At 39.8% G+C, this 20,012-nt stretch overlaps 1 protein-coding gene across 1 annotated transcript in view; it reads right to left on the bottom strand.

The window, feature by feature from the left end:
- The window catches only part of LOC110158052 (metabotropic glutamate receptor 7-like), an 85,111-nt gene that overhangs the window by 41,344 nt on the left and 23,755 nt on the right, over positions 1-20,012 (bottom strand). Inside the window, exons 4-5 of the mRNA XM_055165953.1 lie at positions 11,829-11,966; positions 8,289-8,489 (exon numbers count right to left, since the gene is read on the bottom strand). Of these exons, the coding sequence (XP_055021928.1) occupies positions 8,289-8,489; positions 11,829-11,966 (339 nt within the window). The remainder of the gene's footprint in view (positions 1-8,288; positions 8,490-11,828; positions 11,967-20,012) is intronic.

Raw genomic sequence — 20,012 nt, forward strand, 5'->3', positions numbered from 1 at the left:
TCCCAGGCAAATAATAACCCAAAAACTACCTAGGCCTAATTACTGCAATTCATCAATTCATCAGTCTTCAGTAATCAGTAACAACAGGTAAAAAATGCATGGTGTAACGGTGCAATGGTGCATTTATTTATTTATTGTTTATATGAATAGGGGCAGATACAACAAACATAGATTAACAATTCAGTAATCTGATGCAGGTATCACAGTGTAAATAGCCTTGGCTATTTCGCAACACCAGTCCCCAGAAGGGCTCTGAAAGTGTTCACTAAAAGAAGTAGGATTATTGGTAGAAAAAGCAATAAATACAGTGAAATTGAAGAAGAATCAAATATCAAAATATCACACACACACTATGTAACCTTTCTGGTGCAAGGTCTGCCACTTTCTATTTTCAAGAGAAAGTTCCACAGGATGGCATTATGCATTAGTTGTTTTCATACCATAAATTCAATTCTTAGTGTGAGTGAATTTCACCTCTCTACCGCTCCAATTTGTAACTTGGTCTGGTGGTGGCGTCCCCTGTTCATGGAGATATGTAATTCTATTATGTTGAGCATTTCAGACAAAGCAATAACATCTCCATGAAGACAAGCATACTGCGTACCTTCCACCAAGATCCATAGTACAACTTTAACTGTGTGGTCAAACCAACAAAACTAAATAAACGGTGCATACTCCTCCAACTTAAAAGGACAGATGATTGACCCCTACTAGAATATTTCATTAAACATACATCAACAGAAATATGTACATTATTAAGTGTAAGAGATGGAAGTAGCACTCCTGAAATAGGACAGGGGTGTGTATTGGGGAGCGTGGGGGGTAGATGGCACGAGCAGGGGAATTAAACGCACTATTAGCTTGGGCTATAAAAAGTGCAGCTCAGAGACCAGGAGTAGAGGCATGTGTTCTTTTCTCACTTTTGGGAACACGTTGTGTTTTTGCATTTGGAACAAAACCTGTGGCTTTTGGCTTCAAGGCCGCGGGACCTTTTCCATTTAAAGGCAGAGGGGAATTTGATCTCTCTCCAGTTTCTGTCCAAGGACATTTGTCATCCAACAGTGTTCAAAAAAGTTTTAGGCCAAGGACTCAGGTAAACAATGAGAGAGGAAAAAAGTAAAATTAGCTTCAAACAATACTTGCACTAGTCACTATGTCATAAGGATTAATACACTGTTTTTATGTTTAGTATTGATCCCTGCTTCCACCAGTTTATTCTGTTGTTGTGCGCTTTAGCAAGACATCCAATTCACATTAAGGCCAGAGTTTGTGTACACTGGTGAATGTTTCCCTGATAAAAAGCACTTTGATGGGGAACTTGGGGTAAAGCTCTATATATCTGTGACCATTTATTGAACGTTAATTACAAATCTACTTTTTACACTTCAACAGAAAATCATCAGTATTTGCAAATGGATTTATAATATAGAAGGTTTATTCTGACCCTCACAATTTACTCACAATATACTTTAAATGTGCAGTTAACACATACATTGAAAGTCATTACAAATAAAAATGTGGTATGGTAGTATATTTTAGAGAGAACTCTATCTGACAAACTGAAATGAAACATCAGTTTGGTTATAGATATATCTTTTTTGACTTTGTGACACCATTGTACTGTATAGATATCTGCTCATGAGATTTTAAATGGCCATTTGTACTGTTCCGCTGTCACCTGCTGCTACAACTAGGGATGGGCATTCAATTAAATTTTCTTGATCGTCAGGAGAATTAACAAACGACTTCCAATTAATCATTTACATTTTTATTAAAATGTATTCTATTAAAATTATCATCATTATCAGTATAAATAAACTAAACTTTACAGCATATAAACCATAATCACTACAGAGCTACATCAGCCTGTTTGAGATTATAATGTGTTTAATGCAGCTTTGCGCACATTTATTTACGTCTTACAGAAACAGAAATCACATGGCTAATTTGCATAAACTATAAACACTGGAAAAAACAGCTCGCTCCTTGTGCCCTGATGCGGTCAGCTTCTGTCGAACTAAAGGACATGACTCAGTGGATTATGAGTGTTCTTTCTGTGACAGAGGGATGTTGATGAGTCTGTTCTGTGTGTATATCACGTTGGAGATGGTTCATGTTTTCAGAGATCATAAGTGTGCAGGTTTAGCACAGTTCTTTATTTAACAGTCATTTCACTCACTTTATTTATGTTGGTGACGAAACCAGGATATTCAAAAAATCCGATCATACCCGGGATACTGATGTGCATGTACCCGCACTCACTGAGTGGTATAGTGATTTCCAAGGAGGTGTGTCAGAGCCGAAACGTGGGACTGTGAGGCTGCAACTCCAGTGTTTGTGCTTTCAGACGCAGCCTTGTCTCCTTACGTGACACAGCTACATTCGGTTTGTCGATTAAAAATTAACGTAATCGACAAAATTCTTAATGATCAATTATCGATAAGTCAACCAGTAATAGGTCGAGGTCCCAGAATGCCACATCCATAGACTGAAAAGACGCGAACTAAGGGAGTCAAATGAAGCTCACGAGGCTAGCAGTGATGGGGCGAATTTGGGGCTTCATATTAAAACGATGAGGCTCACTACAGCAGTTACAGAGAGAGGGGTAACAATTTTTCAATGTATAATCAATTGGAGCCAGGGTCTATGGAGCCAGGAGCGCCCCCCATGTTCACTTCCTGTTTGTTATATCCATTTATATACACAGTCAACAGCCACATCACATACTCTACGAAAGTAATCTCTCACAGCAGTTTTAATTTCTGCACAACATGGAGCAGATGAGTCAGCCAAGTCAAAAGGAAAGAAGACTTCATGCACTGGAATTGATTTTTAGCTGCTCTTGAGGTAACTTTATTTTTCACATCCAACCTAAAGTCAGACACTGTGGGTGTTTATTGCCACCTGTCACTCCTGCCTTTACAGAACATTTGACTTGTTGACATGACATATAAAGATGCTGACAAGGTATTGACTCCCGCTTTGACAGGGTTATCAGCACATAATAAATCATAACAAAGGGTGTTTCAAAAAGCTATCACCAAGAGTATAAGAAGAAGACGGCAGAAGAAGTAATTGGTATACAGAGGTGGCTGAACTTGAACTTGGTCTTGTAGCATCTATGTGTAAGCGTGGTAGGCATTTAAAGGGCCTATATTATTCTATTTTCTTCTCTGTGTTATGCTGTTGTTTCCTTATTACAATGATGACTTGGTGTTTTGTTTCATTCACACACGTTTAAAACACAATTCCTGCATATTTAGTTCTTCTCTCAAACTGAAAACACTCTGTTCCACCTTGTGGTGTCACGTGGTACTACAGAAAGTGTTGCACTGTGTTTTTACACATCTTCACTAATAATAAAGGGCTACTCACACATGGGTGAATGAAACAAAACACAACTCCAGATCTTTTTTTATATAGGTAATTGTAATCGAATGGCCTGTTCAGATTGGAGCGTCAAGGTATCCAGTTTACATGCAAAGTCTATGTGGTCGTGCGTCTAGGGCGTCCTGCATTTTTTCTTCTCTTTCGGCGTTGGGCATACATCACCAAGACTACACCAGGGCTAAACTAGGTCTAAACCAGGACTAAACCAGAACTGGACCAGGACTAAACCAGGATTTAACCAGGTATACATGTATACACACCGCCACTGTTGCCGATCGCCTCCGCTGATGTGTTTTATGTGGACTCGCAGACTGGACCAGAAGCCGTTTCTCTCCCGTTGGTCCATGGCATGAACTCAAATGCAAAGGTGTCCAACTAGAGGCGTCCAGGGTGTTTTTTGACGCTGTGGTGTGAACGCAGCATAATGCAGCTCATAAGAGTCAAATTGCGTAATATAGGACAGTTAAAATAATTGATTATCAGGGTAAAAAGACGAAGCCTGAAAAAAGTAAAATTTCTTTTTACACTAATGACATTAATTCTAAAATTCAGTTTTGTCCTACTATTGGTAAAATGACTCTATTCAGGGAATGCAAATGGCCTGAAAATTCCAAAATGCAAACGAAGTGACACATATGACAGGGCATGCTCCTCTTTGTGTTTTGAGGGAAAAAATAAAGTAGCATTTCATATTAGTAGTTAAAAAGATATTATGAATCACACTATATTTTTTCTGTTGCGGTTATTTTCAAGGGAACAAAACGGTGTGCGTTGGCTCCATGGTGAAGGCTCTGTCTCAGATGAAAGATTTATGCATTTGCATGTGGCTGTGAACTCACACATGACAGGATAGTAGGGCTGCTGCGCGGTGTGGGTGGACCGGGGAGCCACTGCTGCGCTTCTATCACATCATTATTCTTTCCTTTTTTAAAGCGCCTCTCTCTCCTCAGACACACAGGGGCACAGCAGGGAGAGCAACACAAGCCGCTGCAAAATCAGCTCACAAACACACATTAGTTTAAGATAATGTGGTTTGGTTTACCGGATTTAGCCAAGGAAATAAGAAGTAAAAACAACAAATATAAACAAAAAGTATCCCAACACTATACATGGCCTAAGCCACATCAAATTCAGACCAATGAAAATACAACAAAAATATAAAAGTAGATAAAGTATTTAAAAATATGGACAATACCGGACTAAACCAGGTCAAGTTAAGGACTAAACATAACTGTAAGTAGCTGTAACTGGCTTCAAACATTGTGGACTATACCAGGCAGAACCCCATTTAAATCAGATCCAGGTTGAATAATGACTATAGCAGGACCAACAGGAATAACACTAGCATAATTGCTAATTAAAATTCTCAAGCTGCTAAGACTCCTGAGTGCCTTCCAGGAGAGTGTGATGTACCACCAGTGCTCGCTGTACCTGTGTGAACCCCTGCAGTAAGGTACAGCGAGATTCTCCTGACTAAAGTTGGACTTGGCAGTAAAATGGTGTGGGAGCGCATGGGTAAAGGCACAGGAGATAGTGAGGCTCTTATTTTGGCCCTGGTGAAATGATGCTCTATCTTTGTCAGCTCAGGGAGGAAAATACAGCACCTGAATGTGCCGAAAGTAAATAGGAGAAAAATCCCTTTGTGCCGCTCATGCAATTACAACTATTGGCTTTTATTCACCTGAGAGAATGCTGCCATAGAGACTGCTGGAGTTAGCGATTTAGTTGTTACCTCAGTAACTGAGGAGAGACACAATTAGTTGTTTCAATAATGGACAACTCTGCATTTTGTGGTTCAGAATCCTTATTAAATCCCGTTTTCTGGTGCTAATCTAAAATACATTTCAATAATGAACATAAATGTATCTGTCCCAGGAAGACTTCCTTCCTACCACATGGCCCCGTCTCACCCCCTCACACTCCCAATGGGCGCTTAGTGCCCAAGTTAGGATTCATAAGTCTAATTTGTCTGCATCTGTTTGTGTGTGTCTGTCATCTCCTTGTTTAAACTGTATGTTTAAGTGTTTGCATTAGGATATATAGCACACATTATAGCAATTCCACCGTGTACAGTTTTATAATGAATACAACCCCAAGTAAAAATAATGTATAGATGTAATAAATCTGGTAATTTTGTAGTGATAGCAATAGTAACCCCTGTAGGATAAGAACGTTAGATACAATTTGTTAAACTCTTTGTATGACACATTTTGTAATTTTGATGAATAGACTATTTATTTAAGAAATGCATCCCAGTGTGGTGGTTAATTAGTAAGGTACATAGTGAGTTATGGAGTGTTTAATCTAGCCACAAAGGGCAATATATTTTCATTGTGCTCCATACAGTATAGCAGCTCTTTAAATATAAACAATGTAAACAGAAGAATCAACGAACCCATGTTATCTTTGGTGTAACACAAATGTTTATTTTGCTAATGCTGAGATGAAAAGCTTTTTTTTGCAACTATAGTAGTTTTTACATCATTTCAGTATATAGAAGAATCTTTGAAGGCATTTCCTAGTTTCCTCACATCTAATCCCATCTGTACATCCCAGCTGCTTCCAGACATGTACAAAAAAGAACATGCTATGCTTTGAAACTAGGGCATTTTTTCTCCAAACTTTTTTATGCTGATTTCTGTGTAAAACAAACCCAATCGTATGTGGAACATTTTGTGAAGACACTGTGTACTGTAGAAGATCCTGTAATCGTGGTCTTTGATCCAAATAGGCATACCTGTCATTGGTTTGTCTAGATTTATAAACTGTTCTCATTTTGAAGCTGTAAATGAATCCACCAAATCTGCATCCTTCTCCTCCTTCCTATGGTCTACCAGCGTATATAAGCACTCAAATAAAGTAGCTAAGGATTTTCAAAGAGAAAGTTTATTGAACAAGCACAAACATGTGTTTCTTTATAAACAATATAAATAATAATACAGATGTCCTCATGTAATATAATCTAATATACATAATGACTAGGCCTGTCATGATAATCACTATATTGATTTATCGTTCCATATATGAAAGCTGGAACTATATATTTTTAATGCGCTTACATTTTCTTTTCTACATTAATAGTGAGGAGATGTTTGTTATTTTTATTGTAATTACATAAGATTAGAGCTGTGGAGTATTGATTAAAAAAATTCTATGACTAATTATTTCAGATATTTTATTCTTTCAGATATTTATTTGTTGCAGCTCATGCCTTTTAATGATACTCTAGTTTTAGTAATGGTTCACTGGGATTATATTGTTTTATTTTTATTGTGTCAGAGGCAAAAAGTAGTTTCAGTATTATCATTTATCATTATATTTTTAGTAGTAATACAGCGTGCTTCATAATTTCTTGTTGTGATAGGTCTAATAATGGCATCAGGTCTGGAAGAGATCAAAGCAGTAATAACAGTTTGACTTTAAGGGCAGATTATATCAGTTGTTTCTAACCCAGGCTAGATATGTGGCCTTTATCTGCAAAAAGTTCAGTGGATTAGACTGCGGATATTTTGGGGACCCACTGAAGACAGGAAGTTTATACTTTCTATTAAATCCCTTTATAAAGTGCAGCAGCTCCAAGGATAAGAAGCTAATGAAATCTTTGCAGGTTTATTACAGTTTGTGTGAAGTATATAATACCTTTTAAAATGCCAACACATTCTTTATACCTTAGTGAATACAAACTCCAGTTATCACTATCACTGCAAAAGATGGATATGTAATGAATTAAATCACTGGAATCTATCTTGATTTGAATAAATGTGACTAGTTTTAATTTATAGTATTTCGAAACTTTAAATGGATGCATAAATGTTATTTTCTAGTTACAAGCAAAATGATCTGTCAGTAGAGCCGTGTTTGTTCATTTATAATACTTAGAAAACAATTACAATTTATTGAAATGAAAATGTTTTAATCAAACCAACATTTTTTTCTTCTTGAAATTAAAATAATACATTAAAAACAGTCAGATACAAGTTTAGACCAACTCATTAAATCAAATCTACAATTAAAGGAGACATATTATGCTAAATACAATTTTAAGAGTTTTTAACCACATTATTATTGTTTTCCTTCCCACACTGCAAAAAACAAAAATCTAGCCAAGTTAAGATGACTTGAATTAAGAAAGTTTTATCATGATTTGAGTACATTTTATTTAAGAAGTAAAATAATCTGCCAGTGGAATAAGACTTTTTTGTACTTAAAATATGAAAAACACATCTTGCTACACTTAAAATAAGAAAAACAACAACGTTTTGCACTTAAAAATAAGAAACATAATCGAATATTGCTTGAATTAAGAAAAGCACACTTATTCCATTGGTAGATTCTTTTACTTGTCAAGTTGAATCTACTCAAATAAAGTAGAATGTTCTTAATTTAAATCATTTTAATTTAACTACAGTAGATATTGTTTTTTTCCTGTGCATTTACACAGTCAAAGTTGTGTTTAGATCGTATCATGCATGTTCCAGAAATCTTGATTTTCCTGCCTTCAAGATACCATTGATCCCAGAATTCCTGTTTTCCCTACACCAATTTCTATTTACTCACTTCACTTTGCCTGCTAACATGAAGTGTATATTAGTTAAGGTGGTCCATCTGCACGGCACTTTGTTGTGATGGCATTTACTTGGACGTACCATAAAAGATTTTTCAACTTTTTTCAGTATTGCAATTTGAATATAAATAAAGATCCACAAATACCATAGATTATAACTATCTGACCCTCAGGAACAGCTTATCCCTTAATCCTAAATTTAAAAAAAAAAAAATTGCTGCCAGAAGCATAATGTCTTCTTCACTGTGCCTGTTACATCACATGCATAATCCTTCACCCTGTCTTTCTTCTATCTTTCGGTCTCTGTGTTGTGATTATGTGCCGTGTCACTCACCATTGAAGCTGGCGCTGCGGATGTACTTGAGCAACGTCTTGCCCTCTGCTGCCTCCATCTGTGGGCAGACGGAGGGGTGGTCCGGGCACAGGTCTCGGTGCATGTCGTGAAGCGCATGGGCCATGGCATACACTGCGTCAATCACAAACTGCACCTTCCCCTCCTGCTCGTACTTAGAGTCGATCCCTATGCGCTCCTGACCTGATTGACATATAAGAAATGATATTAGTATAGAAAAAAAGTTTTATATCGGATGCCCTACCTCAGATGCTAGCAAATTAATTTTTCAACATTTTTGGTTTATAAACATTGGACCAGAATTAGGAGTTCTCACACAAACTTTTGAAATTATATGGTTTGATATATTGAGCTACATACGGATTCAATTAATCTAATAGCCTTTTACTGCATATTCATATCTTTGATAGAAACCCACAAATCACACTCATTCATATTGTGATTTTTTTCCACCCCCATAATTATGTCTTCTAAAGTAAGATTTTTTTATGACATAATGGAACTGGGTTTCAGAAACTATCCATGGGTTTCCGAATGAATGAAATGTTAAGACTGTTGTCAACAAACATATGAACACTGTGAAACTCATTCCAAGATAGTCAACACTTTGTACCTGGCCACGCTATAAATCAAAATGCCAAAGATGTGATTAATGTCAAAGAAATACCTTTATAAATTTGATTATTTTGTTATAATTGCAAAGAGACCATGTGTGTTCTTATTGACCAGGAAAAAGAAGAAAATGTGCAGTTGAGCAGACCCCCCCCCCGTGATGGCAGTAAGTGTGTGCTCCTGCCCATTTGTCCTGTGTGTAAGGTGAACAAGATTACTCTGAACTTTAGAAACTCTCCCATTGACTTTGTATTGTGCTTCCTGGTACACTGCCCTTTCACTATTGGTGTCCGGTCTGATACGCCACTTGAATACAAAATGTACATCTGCTGCAATTCCTCTGTTCTTCTTTGAAATTGAAGTCATTTTTTTGGAGCTATTTTCATTCATCAAATCAAAGCTGCACCAATCTATTCAACCTAAACGAGTGGAAATTATGGCTATTACTTGTAATATTCATCATTGTGGGTGTAATTATAATATTTTCAGTCCAAGACACTGAGAGAAGTAAATTATCATAACAAAACTCTGACAGACTCTTGTTCACAAAGTTGCTGAATATGTAAAAGTAAAACTTGCATAAACTGAAGGAGGTCAGAGGCACCTGTGTTGACATTTCAGCTCATTTCTCAGACCAAAGATAACCTTTAGGTGTATGAGCAGCATTTAGACACCGCCCTGTGTATATTGTACAAGGATTTTTGTATGAGTAGATAACTTAATCAACTGAGGTAACTCTATGTGATGATTCACCTCTAGGAGCTGTACATTATAGCCAGTCAATATAATATACCAATAATATCATTATTTTCAATGCCTTTTTGTATCTTAACTCTATAATATGTATATTCTAATATTCTAGTTAAATGATTACAATTCAGTCTCAAATAGTTCTTACGTTCGATTGCATATTTTGTGTTCTCTTGTTGTTCTTGGTCCGCTGTGTTGCAACACTGAAATTTCCCCATTGTGGGACATATAGTTTCATAAGAGTAGGACAAATATAATGAGAGCAGGGGTGATCAAAGAGGGGCCCATGGGTCAAACTTAGCACTCCAGAGGGTTTAATTTGGCCCAGGAAGACCATCTGAGATTTAAAGAATAAACTAGTTTGATACAAGTTTGCATTGAAAAGACTGTCAGGAGATGGGATCGAGGCTAATCCTGTCTATTTCCAAATATTTAAAGTCAATTTAATGATAAATTTCTTTGCAGAAGAAAATTTTTATGTGCAAACTTTAATTAGGTTTGGCCCTCAACCCACTAATGCACATTCATTTTAGCCCGCTGAGGAAAAACCTTTGGATGCCCCTACATTAGAGGTATACAGTACAGTATATATGCTTTGGGTTAAATAAGTATAATGTATTACACAGGTAAGACTCGTCCTCACCGCTAATGATTCAGAACCAAACTGCAGCTAAAATAAGGCGGGCAGACCACGGGAGATGGGGAGAAGGTGACTGAGCTTGACAATGTAAAACACAGGTATTGCAGCAGCAGTAGACATTGTGTGTATGTAATGTTGCCTGGTCTAATAATAACCGTCCCGCCTGCACCCGCTGGGCAAAACACCTGGTGCTACACTTTCACTGTGGAGACGAGAGCAGAAAAATACACCAGTCTATGTGGAGCATGTAATGTGGACAAAAGGTCAAGAACGCATCCATCTGACTTACACACAGGTCTTTCTCTGAATATTTTCAAAATACACTGAGATGGGCACAGCTCGTAGTACTTTGCACTTGTACAATCATAGTTTTTTTTACATTTTGTTTTGTGTCTCTGTTCTTGCTTTGTCTTATTCACCTGTGCGTTAGTCACAGTTAGATTTAGTATACACCTTGCTTTGCTCTGTTTTGGTCCATGTTATGATTTGGTTTGAAACTGGTCACACTTTACTTGCACTTGAAAAATCTGGTCATTATCTGATTTCTGGATTCAGATTATTATTGATTACTGAAAAGGAGCTAGCGTAATTTCAGATCTAACTTCTACCTCACGGCTTCTCTAGAGTTTACCTGCTCCTCAACCTTCATCACCTCACCCCAAATACTCCTCCCCGCTGCTCGCCACCTCTCCTCCCATCCAATCAGCACCCAGTCTGCCCAACGTAAACTCCCATTACAGATGCACGGCTGCTTCTGTTTGTGCAGCAGCCCCTCATATTCTCATCATCCCCATCATCTCATTGTTCATCCTTCATCGTCCCCTTCAGTCTCCTCAGCCTCCCCTCTACCATCTCCAGTGTCCAGGCCCCGGGGGCAGACCTCTCCTAAACACCTTCTAATCATCCACGCCCTTCATTGCAATGTCTTCTGCCCAGTCTCATTCAATAAAACCATTAATACTTTCTCTTTGTAAACTGTTTCAGCTGATGCAAGAAGTGTGATTTCTTTCTGACTGTTCACACCTTTGCAGGTTTTGACAAGGACAATTGAGCAAAAAAGGACAAACTAGTGTAGCAAAGACAACAATGAAAGGGAAAATGATGATTGAAAGATGCATTTTCAAATAAATTGTACATCTCTTCTCTCCTCTCCTTTATGTTAATTTTGTGATGATTATTTCTGTTTTGATTTGTTTGCATTGTGATTTAAATGTCTTTCTTATTCTGTATAGAACTTGGAATTACTTAGTAAAAAATTGTGCTATACAAATAAACTTGCCTTGCCATTGTCCAAAACTCTGATCCAATTATTGGGTTAACTGATTATTCTAGTTATCTGATTTTCACCATGTAAATGTGCTCACTATATTTGTATTCACTCCTGTTTTAGTACAACTCTATAGCCTATTCTGTCTCTTCTGTGGTTACATTTGGTCTCTATACATAAAACTCACAAATAAGAGACTGAGAAAGCTGCTACATGTGTTAGAGATTGCTGCTAGAGATGTTTAAATAATTACCAGTGCATTTCCGACTCGTATCCTCTTTCTTTGAAGCACTTAGGAGTCGACAGTTGAAGTTTTCCTCCCAAAACTCTGCGAACCAAACGTTTCTTCTGTTGTTCTCAAGGGTCAGGCCAGTGAAGTATTCGTCAAAACCTGGAGAAAAGATAATATTATCAAAAATAAGGTAATAAAAATATAGAGCAGTTTTTGGACTATAAGGCGTACTTAAAATCCTTTAAATTCTCAAAAATGGACAGTGTGCCTTATAATCTAGTGCACATTATGTATTAATTCTGGTTGTGCTTACTGATCTGAACTGATTGTATGTGGTACACAGAGCTCAAAAATCTGTTAAAATGTTTTAGTGAAACTCTGGTAAGCTACAAAGCCACACCGCTTGATGGATTGTCGGAGCATTACGGCTAAAGTAGGCAAGAGGCTTGCGGAGTAAGTGAGTCATTTCCTTTAGTCTGACAGAAGCTGACTGTATCAGGATACAAGGAGTGAGCCATTTTTTCAGAGTTTATAGTTTATGCAAATGAGCCATGTGGTTTTAAGTTTTGTTTCTGTAAAACGTAAAGAAATATGCACAAAGCTGCATTAAACACATTATTACTCAATGTATATTTGAGTCCTCCTTGTAGGAAATAAAAAAAACAAACTTAAATGATCCACCCACATCCCCAAGACAGGGAGGCAACGCTGGGCGAATTACGCCATGATCTGCCAGTGGATCGTTGATGCCTGGCCTAAGTCTCAAGTATAATCCATTTGTTTTGCTTAATGCGCCTTATGTATGAAAATAGACGAGAGAATTCAAAATTATTTATATTGCATCTTGTAGTCCGAAAAATATGGTAATAGACTATGGCACAATATAAAATGTGTGTGTAACAATTATTTTGAGAATAAACGTCATGACTTTGGAATTGTTCAATAATACGCATACTGTGTTTTTAAACTCCACACACCTCCAGTAGAATCATTTGGATAATTTCAGTCTTGGAATTGCCCATCTCTATTGAACAAATGGTAAAAGCTTAGCTTAAAAACTACCGCTTCATGGCATGGAACAGATTTCATTTCGTTTCTGAAGAGGTAACAACATCATAACATGGCTTAAAGCTGACAAGAATCCATTTTGGGTAATATACGTAGGACCTTTAATCTCATTTCACTACCGTAGTTACCGTTACCGTACATTATCATTCTTCTAGACTAGTTTGTGGCCAGCTCTATGAACATATGATAAATGATTATGTAAAAATAAAGTAAGAAAGATAAAAAAGTTCTTTACTTTTAGGGTTACTTAATTATGAATTAATTAAATTTACTTAGTCCCACAGTTAGTTCTTACTCAATAATTATTATGAATATATGACAGCTGTAACAATATGGGAAAGTGATGATTATTTTTTGGCAGTAAGATAAGATATAAACAGTAAAAGTTTGAATTAATAACTTCTATGACTCATTACAGACACAAACTAAATACTAATGTGTTTCATTCTGCTATTTATTTATTTATTGCAGCTCATGATTTAACAATATTATACATTTAGAATATTTTTTGTGGTTTAAATCTGCCCTTGGATTTTAGTGCCAGTAGCATGAATTAGTTTTAATATTATTGTGATAGTCCTACACATGATCATTATTTTAAAAAATTCTTACTTAATTATAGATACAATTATGGATTAACCACATAAAGTTAACATGACTGCAAAGAACGATTCGAACCGACAGGAAAGAGACAAAACATGTAGCGTGTGCAAGGTTAGCAAATCCTTTTAGGCCTGCTTCATCAAAATTTCATTGTGGTAGTGGTTCCTCTTCCTCCCCAGCCCCATAGAGCCATAATCACTTCTTTCATCTAGGAAATGGCATTAATTAAAAAGTAGAAAGCCTGATAAATAAGGCAGGGAGTGTAAGTGGCGCCACACAGACTGCAGCCCGGGGCGGTCAGATCCTGCAGGTGTACATGTTCATAAAACCTATTACTGCAGATATCGATGGAGTGAGCTGCATGCGATCCTTACATGATTTAGGTATGATGAATTAGCTGGAGGAGAGATGAACTGCGGAAACAATGGAGGCTGGAAAAATGCCTGTATGCACAATTTCTGCTTTGTTTAGTCTGTAATGTGGGTCAGGAAAAGCAACAGGAACATAGTGAGATTTATAGTCAAAGAGTCAGTTTAAGTTTTATATGGAAACTGGGAGAAAATATGGTTCCTTTGCTTCCTTATAGTTTATAGTTTATAGCTCTGTGTTGTTGACACTTGGGGGTTACGCTTTACACACCTCTGTTGCCTTGAGCAGTGCTGAGAAGTAACCGAATACATGTACCAAAAATACATATACTGAATACTAATTCTGAGTACCTGTATTCTGTTGTATTGTTGAGTTACTGTTTCATTGTGTGGTTTTCAGAATACAGTTACTTTCCTAAAATCAAAGGAATTTATTAGCAGTACTTAATCATGCAATTTTGGTTGTGCATTTTTATTAAGAAAAATTCAAAACACAGCTCTTTCCTCTTTCTTTCTCTAATTCTCTATAAATTAAATTAATGACAACAAACAATACAACAAAAATAAAGTGAATTGTAATTGCATTTCACTATAATATAATCTAACTAGGCATATTCAAAATATTCAAAATACAGTACTCTGAGTGGACCATGTATTGGAATACATTGCACAAAACATTTTAATTTGGGTATTCAGTATTCTGTGACTAAATACATTTACAAATACATGAATACATTCAAAGTATTCTTCCCATCAATGGCCTTGAGGTAGTCTATCAAAGAAATGGCAGCAATTTGGTGTCTACATCCTTTCCAACTACACGCAACCACATTAATATTTAAATTTTATTCATACATTTATATAGACAATGTAGTTAAAATGTCTTGCCTAAGGACACACCGGTATGCATCAAGAAAGATCAGTCCCCCAACCCTTTATTCAGATGAATGACTTCACCGTTTGAGAGTTTTCACAGTGGAGCTATAAGGTGTTCACTAATCCAAACTCAATGACTCAGCAGATTTCCCTTTAAAAAGTCCATCGGTGATTTATGGAGGATTATACTCTGTGCCTCCATTTATCTGCATTGTCCTGGACAGACCTCCCCTAATTAATGAGCTTTATAAAACTCCAAAGTTTCTGCTATTATAATATTGTAATGATAAGTGCTTATTAAGCTGCAGTGAACGGAATCTAAAATGGACTATGCTCACTGGGAATTAGAACATGCTGTGTCCAATGTGGCAGTACGTTTGACTAATTTGAGGCGCCGCTTTTGTTTGACCCACCAAATCGGAGGCTATTTAACTCCTGAGCACAAATTTAAAGCAGCCGTTCATGCAGGAATGTGTGACAAGGAAAATCAATGCTTATTCTACAAGTCTTAAAGGCATACAGTAGCTCAGGGTTTTGTAAAAAAGGAGATTCTTTTCAATACAGCAGGAAGGTGGTGTGGAATTAGGGATGCCCCAGTATCCATTATTCACTATTATTGACCAAGCAACAATAAAATCCTTAAAGGTCCTGTACCTCAATTCTACTTCCCCAAAAAATAATGTGAAAACAGAACTTGAAGCAGTCCACAACACAACACAAACTCGAAAACTGAAGAAAGGAATTGGTTTTATTTTGAAAAATGAATGAATGAATGAATGAATGATATACGCATTCACTTCGTTAAAAAGCGTTAAAAACGCTTTGTAATTTGATAGCCTTTTGACCCTAAGAGCTTTTCTCATATGTCATTATTGGAGTAACAGAAATTAAAATTTATTACATGAAAAGATTTTATGAACACAAAATTCATTCTATTAGTATGTGAGCTTCATAGGATTAAATTTATAAATGAAAAGTAATGGTGATATATATATATATATATATATATATATATATATATATATATATATATATATATATATATATATATATATATATATATATATATATATATATATATATATATATATATCTAGATCTAAATGTACTATCTGCTCTTGACACCTGGTGTAATAGTGGCCCAAAGGAAAAGCACATCAAATCAAACTACAAGTTGTATTAGATAAATTCACAATAATAACAAACATGAATCCAACATATCCAGTGAAAGCTTTCCCTTGAGCTTGTCCTTTGCAGTTTCCACATTTTCAATAAAAGGGATTTGAGATAGCCCTTACAGATGTCCTATGTGCTACTATAATTATAAGAAATCTGACTTGAACTAACCCCAAAAGTGCCATTGTCAAGAATCAGAAACACATATTTAAAGTCTATATCAGCAGCTTGTTTCAGTTTGAACCAGAGCACTTTTCCTGTAAGAATCACATGTAGCCAATTTGTCCAGAGTCACTTAAGTCGGGTACAATTCACGGCCAAAAGCAGAGACAAGGTCAGGCTTGTTCTCTCAGGATCGATGAAAAGTCGTTTTGAGAAATGCAGGAAATTGCTAACTCGAGTAGAAATAGATGAGGTGCAAGCGACCAGGCTCACAGGGCAAAGGGTGAAGGAAGAGCAGTCTTTGGCATAAATTCACCGGTTGTCAGCTTCTCTTGCAAACTAGGCATCCAGGATTTCAAATGTAGCAACTAAATTTGACCAGTGGTGGAAGGTAATGAAGTAAACATAGTAAGCCCTCCTTGAACCGTCACCTTATCGTGGTGGAGGGGTTTGAGTGCCCAAATGATCCTGGGAGCAATTTTGTCGGGGGCTTCATGCTCCTGGTAGGGTCACCCAAGGCAAACAGGTCCGGGGGGACGAGTCAGACGAAGAACGGTTCAGAAGCCCCACATGATGAGTTCTAATCAGAGGCCAGTTACGTCGCCCGGAATGGCGTCACCGGGGCCCCACCCTGGAGCCAGGCATGGGGTGGGTGCTCGAAGGGGAGCGTCTGGTGGCCGGGCCTTCCCCCACGGGCCCCGGCCGGGCACTGCCCGAACGAGCGACGTGGGGCCGCCCTTCCGTGGGCCCACCACCCGCGAGAGGAGCCATATGGGGCCTGTGCAAAGAGATCTGGGCAGTCGAAGGCGGGGCCTCGGCGACCGGATCTCTGGACATGGAGACTAGCTCTGGGGACATGGAATGTCACCTCCCTGGGGGGGAAGGAGCCTGAGCTTGTGCGGGAGGTTGAGCATTACCGACTAGATATAGTCGGCCTCACCTCCACGCACATTTTGGGCTCTGGAACCCAACTCCTTGAAAGGGGCTGGACTCTCCATTTCTCTGGCGTTGGCCGCAGGGAGCGGCGGCGGGCTGGTGTGGGCCTGCTCATTGCCCCACAGCTCAGCTGCTGTGTGTTGGAGTTTACCCCGGTGAACGAGAGGGTCGCGTCCCTGCACCTTCGGGTCGGGGACAGGTCTCTCACTGTGGTGTCGGCCTACGGGCCGAACAGCAGTGCTGAGTACCCGGCCTTCTTGGAGTCCCTGGGAGGGGTACTAGACAGTGCACCGACCGGGGACTCCGTTGTTCTACTGGGGAACTTCAACGCCCACGTGGGCAACAATGGTGACACTTGGAGAGGGGTGATTGGGAGGAACAGCCTCCCTGATCTGAACCCGAGCGGTGTTTTGTTATTGGACTTCTGTGCTAGTCACAGTTTGTCCATAACGAACACCATGTTCGAGCACAAGGGGGTCCATAAGTGTATGTGGCACCAGGACACCCTAGGCCGGAGGTTGATGATCAACTTTGTAGTCGTGTCATCTGACCTCCGGCCGCGTGTCTTGGACACTCGGGTGAAGAGAGGGGCTGAGCTATCAACTGATCACCACCTGGTTGTGAGTTGGGTTTGCTGGCGGAGGAGGAAGCCGGAAAGACCTGGCAGGCCCAAGCGTGTAGTGAGGGTCTGTTGGGAACGTCTGGCGGAGCCCTCTGTCAGAGGGACTTTCAACTCGCACCTCCGGGAGGACTTCTCCTGGATTCTGGGGGAGGCTGGAGATATGGAGTCCGAGTGGGCTTCATTCTTGGCCCCTATTGTCAATGCGGCCGCTCGTAGCTGTGGGCGTAAGGTCTGTGGTGCCTGTCGCGGCGGCAATCCACGAACCCGGTGGTGGACACCGGAAGTAAGGGTTGCCGTCAAGCTGAAGGAGTCCTATCGGGTCTTGTTGGCTCGTGGGACTCCTGAGGCAGCTGATGGGTACCGGCGGGCCAAGCGTGCTGCAGCTCGTGTGGTTGCGGAGGCAAAAACTCAGAGCTGGGAGGAGTTCGGGGAGGCCATGGAGGAGAACTATCGGACGGCCTCAAAGAGATTCTGGCAAACTGTCCGGCGCCTCAGGAGGGGGAAGAAGTCCTTCACCATCACTGTTTACAGTGCAGGAGGAGAGCTGTTGACCAAAGGAATACTTTGAGGATCTCCTCAATCCCACCGTCACGTCTTCCGAGGAGGAAGTCGAGGCTGGGGACTCGGAGGCGGACTTGTCGATCACCCTGGCTGAAGTCACTGAGGTGGTTGGCAAGCTCCTTGGTGGCAAGGCTCCGGGGTTGGATGAGATCCGTCCTGAGTACCTGAAGTCTCTGAATGTTGAAGGGCTGTCTTGGCTGACACGCCTCTTCAACATCGCGTGGAGGTCGGGGACAGTACCCTTGGACTGGCAAACCGGGGTGGTGGTCCCTCTGTATAAGAAGGGGGACCGGAGGGTGTGTTCCAACTACAGGGGAATCACACTCCTCAGCCTTTCTGGTAAGGTCTATGCCAGGGTACTGGAGAGGAGAATCTGGCCGATAGTTGAACCTCGGATTCAGGAGGAGCAATGTGGTTTTCATCCTGGCCGTGGAATACTGGACCATCTCTACACTCTCCATAGGGTGCTCGAGGGTTCATGGGAGTTTGCCCAACCAGTCCACATGTGCTTTGTGGACTTGGAGAAGGCATTCGACCATGTCCCTCGTGGTGTCCTGTGGGGGGTGCTCTGGGAGTATGGGGTTCGGGGTCCTTTGCTAAGAGCTGTCCGGTTCCTGTATGACCAGAGCAGGAGCTGTGTTCGCATTGCCGGCAGTAAGTCAGACCTGTTCCCGGTGCATGTTGGACTCCGCCAGGGCTGCCCTTTCTCACTGGTTCTGTTCATTGTATTTATGGACAGAATTTCTAGGCGCAGTCAGGGGCCGGAGGGGGTCCGGTTTGGGGACCACAGGATCTCATCTCTGTTGTTCGCAGATGATGTTGTCTTGTTGGCTCCATCGAACCAGGACCTACAATGTGCACTGGGGCGGTTTGCAGCCGAGTGTGAAGCTGCTGGGATGAAGATCAGCTCTTCCAAGTCCGAGGCCATGGTTCTCGACCGGAAAAAGGTGGCTTGCCCTCTCCGGGTGAGTGGGGAGTCTTTGCCTCAAGTGGGCGCTCCCTTAGAGATAGGGTGAGGAGCTCAGTCACACGGAAGGAGCTCGGAGTAGAGCCGCTGCTCCTCCATGTCGAGAGGAGCCAGCTGAGGTTTCTCGGGCATCTGTTCCGGATGCCTCCTGGGCGCCTCCCTCGGGAGGGGTTCCAGGCATGTCCCACCGGGAGGAGACCCCGGGGAAGACCACGGGACACGCTGGAGGGACTATGTCTCTCGGCTGGCCTGGGAACGCCTCGGGGTTCCCCTGGAGGAGCTGGAGGATGTGTCTGGGGTGAAGGAAGTCTGGGAGTCCCTGCTTAGACTGCTGCCCCTGCGACCCGCCCCGGATAAGCGGAAGAAAATGGATGGATGGATAGTAAGCCGATATTTAAGTGGATACTTTTACTTTACGACATCTGAGAGCAGTTGTCCGTACTTCTACTCCACTACATTTTCGAACAGGAATATATATATATATATATATATATATATATATATATATATATATATATATATATATATATATATATATATATATATATATATATATATATATATATACACATGTTATACTTCATATACTGTATATTTACCGTGACAATGCTGTTTAAAATATCAAGTAGAGATGAAGCGCTAATTGCTTCTAGTTTAGATATTCCAGTATTCCAGTTGTGTAGTTGTGTTTTTCTTGTTTGTTTATAGTCTTTTAAAAACCTGTCCTCTGCACTGAACCCACTCATTAGTGAATACAATACAATACAAGCCTTTGTAGTTTGTATGTAATCAAGCGTGGAAAACATTTGTAAGTAAGACGTTTTTCTCTACACCTCAGTGACTTTTTAAGGAGTTTGTCATTCATT

Source organism: Boleophthalmus pectinirostris, unplaced genomic scaffold (genome assembly GCF_026225935.1).
Source record: "Boleophthalmus pectinirostris isolate CB_2022bp ecotype Guang Dong unplaced genomic scaffold, ASM2622593v1 HiC_scaffold_8, whole genome shotgun sequence".
In the NCBI taxonomy this organism is placed as follows: domain Eukaryota; kingdom Metazoa; phylum Chordata; class Actinopteri; order Gobiiformes; family Gobiidae; genus Boleophthalmus; species Boleophthalmus pectinirostris.